At 37.0% G+C, this 16,969-nt stretch overlaps 1 protein-coding gene and 1 pseudogene across 2 annotated transcripts in view; both read left to right on the plus strand.

Annotated features, from left to right (window-relative positions):
- ZCWPW2 (zinc finger CW-type and PWWP domain containing 2) overlaps positions 1 to 16,969 on the plus strand; it is a 141,145-nt gene that overhangs the window by 23,749 nt on the left and 100,427 nt on the right. The window contains exon 2 of one of the 2 annotated variants that reach the window (XM_059937562.1): positions 10,888 to 10,982. The exons of the other annotated variant lie outside the window; for it this stretch is intronic. Within the exon in view, the coding sequence (XP_059793545.1) occupies positions 10,906 to 10,982 (77 nt within the window). The 5' untranslated portion in view covers positions 10,888 to 10,905. The remainder of the gene's footprint in view (positions 1 to 10,887; positions 10,983 to 16,969) is intronic. 2 annotated transcript variants of the gene reach the window in all.
- LOC132375304 (SIN3-HDAC complex-associated factor-like) lies at positions 4,698 to 5,661 on the plus strand (annotated as a pseudogene).

Consider the following 16,969-nt stretch of genomic DNA (forward strand, 5'->3'; position numbering starts at 1 on the left):
GTGGCGAGTGGGAGCTACTCTTTGTTGTGGTGCACAGGCTTCTCATCGTGGTAGCTTCTCTTGTTGCGGAGTACGGGCTCTAGGTGCACAGGCTTCAGTAGTCGTGGCATGCGGGCTCAGTAGTTGTGGCTTGCAGGCTCTAGAGTGCAGGGTCAGTAGTTGCGGTGCACGGGCTTAGTTGCTCCACGGCATGTGGGATCTCCCGGACCAGGGCTCAAACCCATGTCCCCTGCATTGGCAGGCGGATTCCTAACCACTGGGCCACCAAGGAAGTCCAGTAATTCTTTTATATATATGTCACTATTTATATATATATCAGTATTTCTTTATCCGTTCATCCATCAGTGGTTGTTTCTGTTTCTTGGCTATTGTGATAATGCTGCAGTGGACATGGGAGTGCAGATACCTCTTTGAGATAAGGCTTTTATTTCCTTTGGATATATATCCAGAAGTGGGATTGTTGGATTATATGGTACTTCTATTTTTAATTTTTTGAGGAACCTTCATATTGTTTTCCATAATGGCTGGACCAATATATATTCCCACCAACAGTGTACAAGTATATCCTTTTCCTCCACATCCTTGTCAACACTTGTCATTCTTTAACTTTTTGACAATAACCATCCTAACAGTTGTGAAATGATATCTCATTGTGGTTTTGATTTGCATTTCCCTGATGGTTGGTGACATTGAGCATTTTTTCATATACTTGTTGGCCATTTGTATGTCTTCTTTGGAAAAATGTCTATTCTGGTCCTTTGCCCATTTCTTGATCGGGTTATTTGTTTTTTTGCTATTGAGCTGTAGGAACTCATTATATATTTTGGATATTAATCCCTTATCAGATGTATGGTTTGTAGATATTTTCTCCCATTCCACAAGTTGCCTTTTCACTTTATTGTTTCCTTTGCTGTGCAAAGTTTTTTAGTTTGATTGTCTTCTAGAAGTTCTAGTTTCAGGTGTTATGTTTAAGGCTTTAATCCATTTTGAGTTAATTTTTGTGTATGGCATAAGATAATGGCCCAATGCCATTCTTTTACATGTGGATATTCAGTTTCCCAACCCCACTTATTGGAGGGACTGTCCTTTCCTCATTATCTATTCTTGATGCCCTTGTTGAAGATTAGTTGACCATATATGTGTGGATTTATCTCTGTTCTGTTCAGTTGATCTGTATATCTTTCTTTGTTCAAGCAGCATGTTTTGATTACTGTAGCTTTGTAATGTATTTTTTTAAATCAGGAAGTGTGAGGCCTTTAACTTGTTCTTCTTAAGATTGCTTTGGCTATTTGGGGTCTTTTGTTGTTCTCTATGAATTTTAGAATTTTTTTTTTCTATTTTTGTAAAAAGTGTTACAGGGGTTTAATAGTGATTGCATTGAATCTGTAGCTCACTTTGCATAATACGGACATTTTAACAGTGTTCTTCCAGTCCATGAACACTGAATATCTTTTCATTTATTTGTGTCGTCTTCCATTTTTTTCATCAGTGTTTTATAGTTTTCATTTTACAGGTCTTTTACTTACTTGGTTAAATTTATTTCTGAGGGCTTCCCTGGTGGCGCAGTGGTTAAGAATCTGCCTGCCAATGCAGGGGACACGGGTTCGAGCCCTGGTCTGGGAAGATCCCACATGCCGCGGAGCAACTAGGCCCGTGAGCCACAACTACTGAGCCTGCGCGTCTGGAGCCTGTGCTCCGCAACAAGAGAGGCCGCGATAGTGAGAGGCCCGTGCACTGCGATGAAGAGTGGCCCCCACTTGACACAACTAGAGAAAGCCCTCGCACAGAAACGAAGACCCAACACAGCCAAAAATAAATAAATAAATTTAAAAAAAAAAAAAAAAAAAAAAAGGGCTTCCCTGGTGGCGCAGTGGTTGAGAGTCTGCCTGCTAATGCAGGGCACACGGGTTCGAGCCCTGGTCTGGGAAGATCCCACATGCCGCGGAGCGACTAGGCCCGTGAGCCACAACTACTGAGCCTGCGCGTCTGGAGCCTGTGCCCCACAACAAGAGAGGCCGCGATAGTGAAAGGCCCGCGCACCGCGATGAAGAGTGGCTCCCGCTCGCTGCAACTAGAGGAAGCCCTCGCACAGAAACGAAGACCCAACACAGCCAAAAATAAATAAATAAAAAAAAAAAAAAAAAAAAAATTTATTTCTAAGTATTTTATTATTTTTGATGCAATTGTAAATGAAATCGTTTTCTTGGTTTCCTTTTTGTATAGTTTGTTGTTGGTGTAAAGAAATGCTACTGATTTTTCTGTGTTGATTTAGTCCTGAATTTAGTTATGCCTCATGTCAGCCATACTTCTCACTTTTGGTATATGAGCCAATAGTTTTTTTTCTTTCCTTTTTAATTTTTAATTTTTTGGCTTAAGCTGTCAGTTGCAACAAAATGAATCCTAGCTGATACAATATAGTTTCAATCATAGCATCATACGCATTTATAATCTTGCTTTTGCCCTCATAATATTTTATCTGGATATATAAATATAAGATTGACATTTTTTAATTAACATCTGTTAATAATTTGCAGTTTTTAAAAATATAAATATCAACTTTATATTCTCATTATTATATGTCTCTAGATCCTTTAGATTCTTATTGCAATATAAATTTTTTATAACTTTTTTTTTTTTAAATCAGTCATCAATTTTATACACATCATTTATACATGTCAATCCCAATCACCCAATTCAGCACACCACCATCCCCACCGCACCGCAGTTTTCCCCCCTTGGTGTCCATGTGTTTGTTCTCTACATCTGTGTCTCAACTTCTGCCCTGCAACCCGGTTCATCTGTACCATTTTTCTAGGTTCCACATACATGCGTTAATATATATATTTTTATAACTTTTCCATTTCGTTTTTGAGAGTTCATTTGCCTATCAGAATGTTCAATGTTTGAAAATGCAAGAAAACTGTCTCTTAAAAATTTTTTTCTTCAATAGTGTATCTAGTCAAACTACAAGTAAATGCTTTTGTTGACATTTTTTGTGCTGCTTTCTTTTCTGGAATTCAGCAACTTTTACTTTAGTCATGTCAAGTTAAAAGCTGCAAGCCTTTTTTGTGTGTCACATTTTCTTTTGACTTACCAGAAATAATTTATATTAAAAAAATTAGTTCTCAATTGTTGCAGTTCATTATACAGTAGTAGGCTATTGTTGCTGTAGACTTTGAAATAATACCTGTCTTGTTTTGTTTTAAGAAAAAGTTATAGTTTTGAACATAGAGACAATTCAATTCTTATAGAACAATATTTAGAATAGTTTTAAATTTGCATAACACTAATTATGGCCATTAGTAATTATAAGAATGCCAGTTAAATCATGTCTAAAATTGTAAAGAGGTATTAAATATTGCATATTGTATTATTACTTTATATATTAATCTTCCTATTTCTGTTAACTTACCATATTATGGACATATTAACAGGATATGTATTCTAACAATACATTACCTATGATGTTAAGTATTTAAAGTTAAGACTCACAAACGTTAAATAGCCACAATACTAGTAAAGTTTAGTCTACTGTAATTTTTTTATTAATCAAGCTATTTTAAAATTTGTATCTTTAATGCCAGGTTCAGATAATTGTATAATATACATGATAAATATATTTCAAGTATATTATGCATGTAAGAGCAGAAGACTCCCTGATAGCTTGGCATTGTGATGGCATTATACAGAATATTGGAAAACACAGCACAGGAAATATAATAAAAGGAAGATGAACAGTTCTGTTTTCACCACAAGAGGCTTAAATTTGTATATCTTAGCATTAACCTAGCCTGTGAGCTAAGCTCAAATCTTTGTGTGTGTGTATGTTTGTGTGCTTATGATTGATCCTAGATGAAAACAATAATTGAATGCATGGAAATATTTCCTATCTGGGGTCATTTGCTAAGGTGGGGAGGCAGAAAAGTGTTTTCAAGACAGAAATTGTCTGGGTGAGTGGGAAAGTAAATTTAAAGGGAACTGTGGTAGGATTATGGAGAAGTGTTGAGTATCCTTTTGAGGTTTGTCACCATAGAATTTAAAATCAAATCAGTCTACCTTGATACCAAAACCAGACATAACATTATCTTTTATAAATGTAGACACAAAAATCCTCCACAAAATACTAGCAAACTGAATCCAGCAGCATATAAAAAACATTATACATAATGACTAAAGAAATTTGTCCTAGGAATTTAAAGTTAAACATCTGAAAATTAATTAATGTAGTATATCAATACAATAAAGAAAACCACATGATCATTTCAATAGATGCAGAAAAAGCATTTGACAAAATCCAACACATTTTCCTGATTTAAAAAGAAATTCAACAAACTAGGAATAGAAGGGAACTTCCTCAGTCTGAAAGGGCACCTACACAAAACTCACAGATAATACCATACTTAATGATGCAAGAATGAGAGTGTTTCCCTTAAAATAAGAAACAAAACAAGAATGTCCGCTCTCCCCAGTTGTATTCAACATTGTACTGAAGGTTCTAACAAGGGCAGTTAGGCAAGAAATTGGAATTAAAAGTATTTAGATTGGAAATGGAAAAGTAAAATTATCTCTTGTTTGCAGATGACATGATTTTGTAAATAGAAAATCCTAAGGAATCCAGTAAAAATCTATTAGCTGAAGATGAAGCCATATGTTTAATCTTTATTTCCTTATCCTATATGTCCCACCAAGTGTCCAGAATGCATTTAGATACTAAACACTCTTCAGCGCCTTGTAATTCCAGTTACCTCCCCCACAACCATGGATTCTGCCCCTTCCTCGCTTTTGAAGCTCTGCTGTGTGCTGCTTCTTTGTTAGAAGCAAAACCAAAAACTCTCATGGAGAACCAGCTGCAGAAGACAGTCTCCCTAGATAAGGCAGTTGAGGAGGAAGGGCCTGGATGTGCGGTCGGGAATGTCCTGGTGTACACGCCACACCTCAGGAATGTTACTGAGGATGGAATGGCTGCTTTTGGAAGACTATTTCTAGAAGAAAAGATGTTGACTTTTACAAGCCAAAGATGTACTGAAGTATAGAAGGCTGCCGTATTTGCAGAGCTAGGTTCTTTGGTTCTCACTTTAGTGACGGTAAATGCTGAAAGGACTTCTAGAGCTATTTGCAGTTCCAGGAGACTCCTTCAGAGCACTTCTGCAGTGGCTGAGTGCTACTTGTGAAAAGACAGGAAAAGCTGCCAGCAGAATAGCAAACAAACAAACTAGAGTCCCGTGGTAGGTAAAAGGGCAGTCCCCAGTCTAGACTCTATCTTGAAGCCAAAGAAAAGTGGGAACTGTATATGGAAAGGGATAAAGAAGCCACCAGATCAGTAAACTGCAGGAAGAACCTCAGTCTCTCGACTCCGATGCCCACAGCCCCACATCAAGCACTTCTCCAGCCCTTCCTTTTCATGCGGTTACCACTCAAGACGACAGCTCTGATATGGATATGGCTTCTGGTTTTGACAAGACAACTGTCTTTCCCTTTCAATCTCGTGTGTGGGAAAAGGCAGAAAATATGTTGTGGGTTTATTTCTAAAGGCATTTTGGGGAAGTCCTCCTTAACGCCCATCTGTTTAAGCCTTACTACAACAATAAGAAAGCAGCATCTGAGAAGCTGGAGGAGCAGGGCCAGAGTCTCCACCCATTTCCACTGAGGGGTGATGACTGAGGCTTATAGAGAAGGGGAACAAAAATCTATTTAAATTTTGGAAAGACAGAAGTGGCTGTATTCGTTTTCTAGAGCTGCCATAACAAAGTACTACAGACTAAGTGCCTTAAACAACAGAAACTTATTTTCTCACAGTTCTGGAAGCTAGAAGTCTGAAATCAAGGTGTTGGCAGGGTTGGTTCCTTCTGAGATCCTGGAGGTCAGGTTCTGTTCCTCATTTTCTAGATGTTTGTCTTCTCCCTCTGTCTTCACATTGTTTTCCCTCTGTGCTTGTCTGTGTCCAAATTTCCTCTTGTGATAAGGACACCATTCAGACTGGACGAAGACCCACCCTAATGACTTCATTTTAATTTAGTTACCTCGTTAAAGACCCTGTCTCTAAATACAGTTTTATTCTGAGGTACTGGAGTTTAGGACTTCAACATATAAATTGGGGGTCAGGGGAGACAATTTAGCCCCTAACAGTCCCTATCCAGTTTTTGATTTGGATATTTGCTATTCTGCCAAAAGACAATTTCTAGGATGGTATTGAATTGGTTCTTCTTTTCTCCATTTCCACAAGCTCTAAAGCCAGTATTGAGTTTACTAAAAGAGAAAAAAGTATACATAATATTTAAGATACTGAGTATTTCATAGGAAGCCGAATGCTGCTATAAAGTGCTCTTAAAAGTCTTTAAATCCCCTTCTAATGAATGAAATTAGGGAAATTTCGGGGGACAGAGATAGGGTTAATTATGTAGTTTTATCCTTCTATATTGAGAAGCAGTGGTTGAGGCATCTTTCAGAGATGATTGTTTTCCCTCATAATAGTAAACTTGTAATAATTTCTTAGGCTTGTCACTAGAAGTATTTGTTAACAATTTTGAATTCAGGTTTTGCCAAGGTTCTGATCACTCAGACTTTTACCACTGAAATATTAATCAAGCCACACTAATCTTTCTAGTGTAAATACCTTGAAGGAGAATGTAATAAATATACAGAGAGGTGACTTGCATCCTGTGTCACCTCCCTCTGTGTTACTATTTGATAGGGTGTTTAATTTATATGAGACTTCTAAAGCAGGAAGAGGAAAGAGGAGAAGAGGAGAAGAAAGCTCTAAAGAGGAGAAGAAAGCTCCTGTTTGGGAAAACTCACATCTTTTAAGATAAGGGATCCTGTATGAATAGTACCAAAGCATTATCACCTAGTAGCTAATGAATTCTATTGAAATGTTACACTATACGAAAAAATAAAATGTGCATGTCTTCAAGATGGCACAAAATACAGGCTACTGCCTCTTGGGGTACATTTCTTAGAGGGCTTACTAAATATGTAAATAGTTGACGTTTGTTAGTATTGTATGGCTGATGACTTCACTGAGAACCTGCACAATTCAGGCTTAGCTCTGGATTCAGTTGACTTTGTGAAGTATTTACCCATGCAGAGTGGGCATTTGGCTTGTTTTAACCTATTAGGATTTTATTTTCATTTTATATTAAAGAAATTCTATTAGAAGAAAAGAGGTATGTATTAATCCTGAGTGGGCTGGTTTGGGGATGACTTCTTTTAGTGAGGCTTTCTAAACATTGAGATTAGAAATTAGGTAATTAGTGAATCCTGAAAGTCTAGCTCTTCAATTCTAAAATCTTCATTTAAAGCGTCTCATTTCACCTTTTCTAAAAGTTCAAGGAAAAAAGGTCTCCAGTTCAGACTTTTTCTGATGAGGGAAGAATATTTTGCCTACCTTATAAGAATGTGACTCAGTGCTTAAATTTAAAACTAGATTTAAAAATTAGTACAAATAACAAGCAGTGAGCCATTTTTATGGGTATACTATAATTTTATAATTATTAATCTAAAATTAAAATTCTATACTTCGTCCTTTTGAAAAAACCTACATACTACATGTCACAGTACACACAAACTACATGGTGAAGTTGGGTGGGCGCTCCCGTAACCTTTGAGATATAGTATAGGAATCTTAGCCATTATCTTCTCTCTCCTGAGTAATATTTGAGTTTTATTTTGTATATTTTGGCTGGTCTTGGTATTGGTAGAATATACTCTAATGTGGATCATCTCTATTTCTGTATTTATTCGTTACTAGACCCAACCACAGTCTTCTTTTCCTCTTTCTACCTCTCTTGACTTGTGGAATGTACTATATATGGTCATACAATTTGTAATCATATATTAGAAACCACAAATCTGTTTTGTGCTTTTTATGTTGTTAGATACTGATACTCAGACTTTTACTAGGATATTAAATGCATTTAGTCTTATTACAAAATTTTAAAAACAATATAAACAGAAAAGCACCCTTGAGGCTTCCCTGTTTTCATGAAGCTCTTCTGCCAAGTACATTCACTTCATACTGTATGTATTCTGAATATTAATCCCTATGTCTAGAAAATATTTCATCCTTGTCTTTTTCTTGCTTTTCAACTTATTTTATGGTTTTAACTTGTTTTTAGTTTTAGTTACACAGAACATTTAATCTCAACATGTTCAAGATTATCAATCTTTTATGACTTTTTTGTATTTTATATACAAATGCATTTTTACTTCAATGCTATATATGTTGTCTGATACTTTTTACCTTAGTGTTTAGTCAGTCTGGAATTTATTTTTATAAATGGTGCTGGGTTGAGATTGAACTTTATTTTTTATTGTAAAAATCACGAGTGACTTAAATTTCTCACATGCTTTTGGGATCATCTTAAATATTAAGATGATCATAATGGTTTTTCTTCTCTTATCTGTAATGTGACATGTCATGCAAACAATGCAAGTGGCCAAGCAGCCCACATATCAGACTTGCTGGAGCAATGTTTACTAGAGAACGCTCACATGGATGGAGTCAGTAACTTAATGGTGAACCTCCACTGCCTCATTCCACTCTGAAGCAGAGCATAGCCCAATCTATTCAGGCCATAGGGCAAATGCCATTAGAGGGCCCTTGACTGTTGAACTATGGAGCTTTTAATGAATAATTAGAGAAGCACCATGATTTCCCCTGGCATGATCAGGGACCAGACTATAGTAGTAATAAGATGTGGCAAAACTTTGATTCTAGCACTGTCCTGACAGCATGGCATTCAAGGTTGAAGAGAAATCTAAGACTGGTGGTTACAGTTGTAAGATGCTGCAAGTTAGCCGTAGGATTGCCATGCCTAACTCACAGTGGGCCACACCAGTATATATGACTGGGTTAGCGCCATCCCCTTCCCTGGCATGAAGGGGGCTTCTGATTGTGGTGGCTTCTCTCATTGTGGAGCATGGGCTCTAGATGCGTGGGCTTCAGTAGTTGTGGCTCTAGAGCGCAGGCTCAGTAGTTGTGGCTTAGTTCTCCGCAGCATGTGGGATCTTCCCAGACCAGGGCTCGAACCTGTGTCCCCTGCACTGGCAGGCGGATTCTTAACCACTGTGCCGCCAGGGAAGTCCCTTACACATCATTTTTAAAGAATGGGTTGCGTTCTTTGAAAAACCCTTGGCTCAATCTTATAGTTCATTTATTTTTATTTTGACCATTTTGATAGTGTATCAATTGATTTTTTAAAATTTCAGTGGTCAAAATTTAAATTTCCATGATATTCTGTTGATTCTTTTAAGAAATGAATATCCTTTCATATCTTTCTGAAGTTAGTGGATATTCTAAAATGCCATCCTATTTAATTTATTAAGCTTGTGTTTTATAGGTAATGAATTTTTCCTTTTGTTAGGTTTGTTTCCTCTCTCTCATTATTGGATTTTGTCTTTGATTATTGTGATTGAGTGCTCAACTGCGTACTTGAGATTGTTTATGAATTCTGTTTACTTTAGCTTTTCTCCAAATATGGAAGAGTGGTTAAGACAAAGCTCCTGGATGGGGTGAGCCAGTGGTTTCTTCTGGGTAGTGAGAACTCTCTATTTTTCCTGGGTGTTGCTAGCCTCCTGAAGCTTCTGTTTTACCCCTTCACCCCAGGATTAGCTATCTCTGCTCTACCTGATGATAGACGTGTCTGTTGCTTAAAGCCTGGCCCAAAGAGAGGTGACCCTGTATGCTCTACTTTAGTACTCCAGCCAGTCACTCTCTTAGTTTTCCCAGACCCCTCATGCATTCATTATCTTAGCACAGCCTTGGACCAGCTTCCATCTTTGTGGGAGTTTTTTTCTGTGGATATTTGGGGCTGTGGCTTCCTTCTCTTCATTCCCATCTATTTTCTTTCATGAAAGGCTTCCTCATAGTTTCTGGAGACCTGTGGGTACTGCTTGCTTTTTTTTTTTTAATTACATCTTTTAGGATATATACTTTCTGTAATTTCCTGGCACCTGGGGTGGCATGAGAAGACTCTGGCATGTATTCAGTTTTCCATCTTGAACCAGTCTCCAAGATACCTACATTTTAAAAACCATTTTATTTTAATTTCAGACTCATAGAAAATTTTCAAGAATATAAGAAAGAATTTCCAGTTGCTTTATACCCAGATTTCCCAAATATTCTCAATGTTAACATTTGAAAATAATGATTTGGGAATATATATTCAATATATATTTGGAAATATATATTGAATCATTTAAGAGTAAGTTGTGATATTACTGAAAATGGCACTAAAGCAATGATTAAACTGGAAAAAACTGTTAGAATTAACTTTTTTGGATCTTTGGAATCTAATTTTGGAGTCTAATAAAAACTTGACAATACCCAGAAGAGTGCTTACTAAAGAAAGCAGCTGCTAAATTTCAGTAAGTGAGTTATGTTATGTTTTTACTTTCCCACGTGTTAGGGTAATTCCGGAGGAACAGAACCAACAGGATGTGTGTGTGTGTGTGTGTGTGTGTGTGTGTGTGTGTGTATACAGAGAGAGAGAGAAAGAGAGATTTATTTTAAGGAGCTGGCTCATATGATTGTGGTATCTTAATAAGTCCAAAATCTGATGGGGTAGCCCAACAGGCTAGAGACTCAGGGGAGAGTTGCATTTCAAGTCCAAAGGCAGTTCTGCTGGCAAAATTCCTTCTTGCTTGGGAGAGGTCAGTTTTTTTCTATTAAGGTCTTTGATTAGATGAGACCCATCCATATTGTGAAGGGTAATCTGCTTTACTCAAAGCCCATCAATTTAAATGTTAATCTCATTTAAAAAACACTCCTTCACAGCAACATCCAGAATAATATTTGTCCAAATATCTAGGTACCCTGACCCAGCCAAGCTGACACATAAAACTAATGATGGTTCGTTTTAACACCCAGCTACTATCCCCCATTCCCAGATCACAGGTGCCATAGGAATGGCAGCTTGCATGTGCAGCGTGTTGGTGCCAGAGGGGCTGACCACCCACAACAAAGAATACAATCTTTACAAAGAGTAAGTTGCAGACTCGATCTGTCTCTACCACTTGATACTTCAGTATACCAGTTGATACTTCAGTATGCTATTTCCAAAAACAAGGAATTATTTTTATTATTACATGACTATAATGTAGTTATCCAAATCAGAAATTTACTTTGATGAAATACTGTTACTATATGGATACATTTTAAAGGCTCTTGTTACATATTTCAAAATTTCCCTCCCAAAGTTTCTACCAATTTACACTTTTGTCAGTAGTATATGAGAATTTCAAATAATTCTTTACCATCTTAAAATTGTAGACTTAAATAGTTTTCACCTTTGCTAGATTGATACATAATGTCTTCAGATTCATCCCAGTAGAACTCCTATCTTTTTTTGCTACTATAGATCTTAACTTCCTTCTCTGTATTTTGGGTTTTCTTCATGGAATCTTCCAAAGAATGAAAAAGAAAAAATTTACAACTCTGGAAGTATTGGGGGGACTTCCAAACTTGACTGTCCCTAGCACAAAAGCACTTTTGTTACTATCACTGTTCTTTATTACATATACTAATTTTAAAAAAAATTATTTTTGTAACCTCTCTATAAAATAATTTTACAGATAAAATTATAAGAGGTTAAATGTCTTTCCCAAAGTTATACAAGTAGTAATTGGTAGATTCTGGACTCCTTTTAGACTGCCTGGCTTCAGAGCTGATAACATTATATTGGGCTGCTTAGGTGGGAAGGACAGTGAAACACTCTATGCACATTTGCCAAAGGGAATTCATATCTGCCATATTTAATTGTCTTGAAGATAGTGATCAAAGCATCTTTCATGAAAGATGATGGAAGATATCAGACTGAAGACTCCAGATGGGAATTGAGAGTGATGAAGAGTGTTGGATATTAATGATGGACAAGAAATACAGCTTTTAGACTAATATGATTGCTAAGTTAAGGGAGATTGTATGTGATCTGAAGACGGAATAAACACTGAAAACCAGCACATACTGCAAAGCTAATAAGGTTTAACAAATCTTCAGAGCTGACAAGACGTAACACAAATGTGATGAAAGGGTGGCTGGTGAAATTTGGACTCTGATACATGGCTAAAAAGAATATAGCAGAGTAGCTGATAATCCAGCAAAGAGGAGTAGAGGACTTTCGACGAAGAACAGTCAGAATGGAAAAATCAAGAAATATGAAAGCAGGACAAGTTTTTAGAGATCATCTAGCCCTACTCTCTTTACCTTACAGATAAGAACACTGAGGCCCTCTTGAAATTATAGAGCTAGGAAGTTGCATAGTCAAGATTAGAAACTACATTTTTGACTCTTAAGCCCTGATCTTTTTCTACTGTCTCTTGAATATTAGGAAATTTTAGTCCATAATATTAAAATTATCTTATTTTCACTTCAAATTCTTTTTAGAAGTAGGCAGGTTCAGTGTTGTAGTCATTCAATTATTGGTTACAAATGAGATATTTTCTAGAAATGGGAATGATGAAAATTGAAATTTTAATGCTGAAACACCCCAACTCTGAAGATAGTGATACAGATACTATTACTTTTCTCAAACCAAAAAGAGTTGCATCATCTGGGTTAGTCTGTGGTTAAAAATATATGCACTTCCTGTAACAACAATGTTGGAGAACAAAAGAAGAATGGCAAGTTTTTTTGTTTGAAGGAACAGTCATTTTTCTCATTCACATACAAACAAAACAATTTCTATTATAAGTAGCCGTTTATCTTCATTCCTATTCTGTATTTATTTATTCACACTGTCTTATTAAATTCTGAGATTATTCAGAACTCCTTGGATATGTTGTAATTTTATCATCTGGGATACATCAGTCATAAAGTACATATACATTGTAATAAGTGATGCTTCATAAGAATTCACATTGGCTATACTCCATCTTTAAGATCTTTGTTCTGTTGAACAATGGAACTGTGTGATATTTCAGTTGAAGAAGAATTTATCTTATTTTCTAACTTTTTTCAGACTCTGCTATAACATTGTAAAATAGCATTCATGAAATACAGAAATCTTTGGAGAATTTATGTAAAATCCATATTTTCTTTAGCTCATGAATTTCACTTTAATGCTACAAATATATATAATAATTGTACTATGTTAAGTTATTTAGAACTGTTTAGTGGGGTTCTACAGACCTTGGTGTTCTCTTTAATAAATTCCATTTAACTAGTAATGCATTGTAATGTATTGTTATAGATAAAAAATGGCTCACTAACCCCTTTCCCATCCGTTAGTATATTTAACCAGTTCCAGATGCTCCACAGACACATAGAAGAAATTGAGCAAAATTAGGGGAGTGATATGAATGATTCCTGCATGTAAAGTACTATATAGGCATTTGGGGATCAACAGACAGAGAACCATGTTTCCATCATGAACTCATTTATTGCTGGAGATTCAAAAATAGTATCTCTGTCCTCAGAGAGGTTACAGTCTAGTGGTGGGAATTAGGCAGTAAACTTCATTATATTATGTCGCAGAATGTTGTAAATACCAGAAGTTGAGAGGACAGGAACGTCAAGCAGGGAGAAATTGCAACTGGTTGAGGATATCCAGGAAGACTTCTTGAAAGACATGGTATCTGAAGTGGGTCTTGAAAGTAGGTAATTTATAGGTTATGATAGAGTAAGGAGAAAAACAGGAGCAAAGGTATAGAGACAGAATACATTGGATATGTTTGGGAAATATCAAATAATGTAAGTTGATGCTGTTTGGAAGATGAAGAGAAGAAAGTAATGCTAGCAACCATTTAATGAGCACCTACTACATGCTGTGCTTCTTGCCACATACCCTGCATGCATTATTTTATTGAGCTTTCAGAACACTCTGAGATGGTGCTAGTATTATTCCTACTTTCCAGATGAAAAGATATTAAATGATTTGCCCAAGATGATACAGCTGTTAAGTTGATGTTCTTAGATCTTAATCTAGGTCTGACTGGTAATAAAATCTGTACTCTTAACTACTTCACTATAGAGTTACATTGTGGAGAATTCAAAACCAAAGTGGGGAACTTATTTCCAATTATGTTAGCCATGTCAATATTTTTTTAGCAAGAGGACCAATTATTGGGAGTTTATAAGATTAATCTGTTATCAATGAGTTGAAAGAATATGGGGAGAGAGAAAGTAGACAGATGATTAGTAGGCTGTTTATAGCAGTCTAAATGAACTGATGAGGAACTGAGCTGGGTTGGTAACAATAAGATTGGAAAGGTGGGAACACAGCACAGAATCCTTTTTAGTTTTGTAACTTGTAACAAAATGACAACCATTTAAATGGAGGGGATGAGGAAGTAAGCAGTGTCAAAGTTGAGCCTGGGTGAAATTTGAGTCTAGGTAACAGTATTGGGGAAGAGAAACTGTTTTGAAGGAAAAGAGAACCCAATTTGGCCCAAGTTCACTGTGCTTGAGTAAATCCAGGTGTCAAAATTATTTGAAATGTAGGTGATTGTGAGACTTGAGATGGAGTTCAGGGATGAGAGATGGAGATTTGGCAGCTATTTGCATGGAAGAGAGGGTCAAAGCTATTTGAATGAAGTCCCCAAGAAAGAGAATGTAAAAAGAGAAGTTTGAAGACAGAACCTTGGAAAGGCCTACATTGAGGGACTAGGGAGAGAAAGAGCAACCAGTAAAGGAATCAGTAGTGGTTAGAGAATTAAGAATAAGCCTTTGGATTATGTGATTAGAAAATCTTTGGTCTCCTTTGAGAGAAACATTTGGTAAAAACCAGATGGTCAGGCATTTAAGAATTGAATAGATGCCTAGGGTTTCTTGTACCCAGTTTATACTCTTTCTATTGTGTGACTCTAGAATTTTTCTCTAGAGGAATAGACCCATATTTCATATTGCCTATCTAGCAGACTCACAAGTATTTTAAACTCAAGACCAAAAAGAACATATTATTTCTGTTCCCCAAACCCCAAGCTTGCTCTGTATTTATGTCTCCTACTTGGTTATTAACTCCACTGTTCGCTCATTTGCCCAAAATGGAAATCTAAAATTGATCTGCCACCATCTCCCCTTACCACTAAGAACCTTCCCCTCTCTTTCAAAACCAACATGTGTTTGATTGATTATTGCTATAGACTGAATGTTTGTGTCCCCCTAAAATGTGATGGTATTAGGAGGTGGAGCCTTTGGGAGATGATTATATAGTGAGGGCAGAGCTCTCATGAATGGAATTAATACACTTATAAGAGAGAGCCCGGAAAGTACCTTACCCCTTCCTCCAAATGAGGTTACCACAAAAAGGTGGCCATCTATGAACCAGCACGTGGGTTCTTACCAGACACCAAATATGTCAGTGCCTTGATCTTGGACTTCCCAGCCTCCAGACCTGTGAGAAATAAATTTCTGTTGTTTATAAGTCACCTTGTTTATATGTCACCTGGTCTGGTATTTTTGTTATAGCAGCCCAAACAGACAAAGTTAGAAATTGCTACTGGGAAGTGAGGGTAATAAATACCTAAAAATGTGGAAGTGGCTTTGGAACTGGGTGATGGGTAGAGGCTGGAAGAGTCTTGAGCTTCATGCTAGAAAAAGCCTACATTGCCACGAATGGATGGACTATTAAGGGCAATTCTGATGAGAGCCCAGAGAGAAAAGGCGAGAACTGTAGAAAAGCTTCAGTCTTCTTGGAGAATACCTAAGTAATCTTGAACAGAATTTTGATAGAAATGTGGATGCAAAGGGGGCATTCTGATAAGGTCTCATATGGAAATGAGGAACATGTTATTGAACAATGGAGAAAAGGTGATCCTTGTTATAAAGTGGCAAAAACTTGGCTGATTTGTGTTCATGTCTAGTGTTTCGTGGAAGGTGGAACTTGTAATGAAAGTGGATATTTGGCTGAGGAAATATCTAAGCAAAGTTTTGAAGGTACAGGTTAGTCTCTCTTGACTAAGTAAAGTAAGTTTTCTTGACTTATCTCCATTGCCCAGTGGAGCTGTGGGTTGGAGCCGCCCTCATGATCCCAGGCCAGTAAAGCCCAGCTGAGCCACAGGCACCTGACTCTAACCTGTGAGAGCTACTGTGTGGGCTTCTCAAAGCCAAGGGATAAGGCCACCTATAGCCTAGGAGGCCCAACCCCTACCTGGCAAAACTGTGGGGGTGGGACCCAAGCCCCAGTGGGTCTGGAAGGGGTCCACAGCCCATTGTGCCTAGAGGGCAGAGCACCGAGCCAAAGAAGGTTATTATCCAGCATTAATGTTCAGACTTGCTCAGGACCTGTCACTCCTTTCTTTCTTATTTCTCCCTTTAGAGGGGGAATGAGTATCCTATGCCTGTCCCACCATTGTATTTTGGAAGCACGGAACACATTTGATTCCACAGGTTCACAGCTGGAGAGGAATTTGCCTCAGGATGAATCCTGCCTTCAGTCTCACTCATATCTGATTTAGGTGATATTTAGATGAGACTTTGGACTTCAGATTTTTGAGTTGATATTGGAAGGAGTTAAGACTTTTGGGAGTTGTTGGGAATGGAATAAGTGTATTTTTCATGTGAGAGGAACATGAATTGTGGGGGGCCAGAGATGGAATGCTGTAGACTGAATATTTGTGTCCCCTCAAATTCCTACTGAAACTTAACACCCGGTGTGATGGCATTCGGAGGTAGAGCCGTTGGGTGGTGATTAAATCATAAAGTCAGAGCCTTTATGAATGGGATTAGTATCCTTATAAAAGAGGTTCCAGAGTGGTAGTACTCTTATTATTCCCAGAGAAGCGGTTAACTAATTTGTGAAGTAAAAAGTGGTAGTGCTGTCTGACTGAAAATTGAGTGTCTATAACCATTCATAATTATTGCATTAAATGAATGAATAAATAAACTAATGTATAGCCTAAACTTTTGCCTGTATGATTTTGAATAAACATTCAATGTTTTCTATTTTCCAAATGTAATTTTTAAATTTTCTTTTGAATTCTCTAGTTTAATATGTTAGCTAAGTTATGACATAAAAAATTAAAAAGAGAAATT

This window comes from Balaenoptera ricei, chromosome 11 (assembly GCF_028023285.1).
Source record: "Balaenoptera ricei isolate mBalRic1 chromosome 11, mBalRic1.hap2, whole genome shotgun sequence".
NCBI lineage: Eukaryota > Metazoa > Chordata > Mammalia > Artiodactyla > Balaenopteridae > Balaenoptera > Balaenoptera ricei.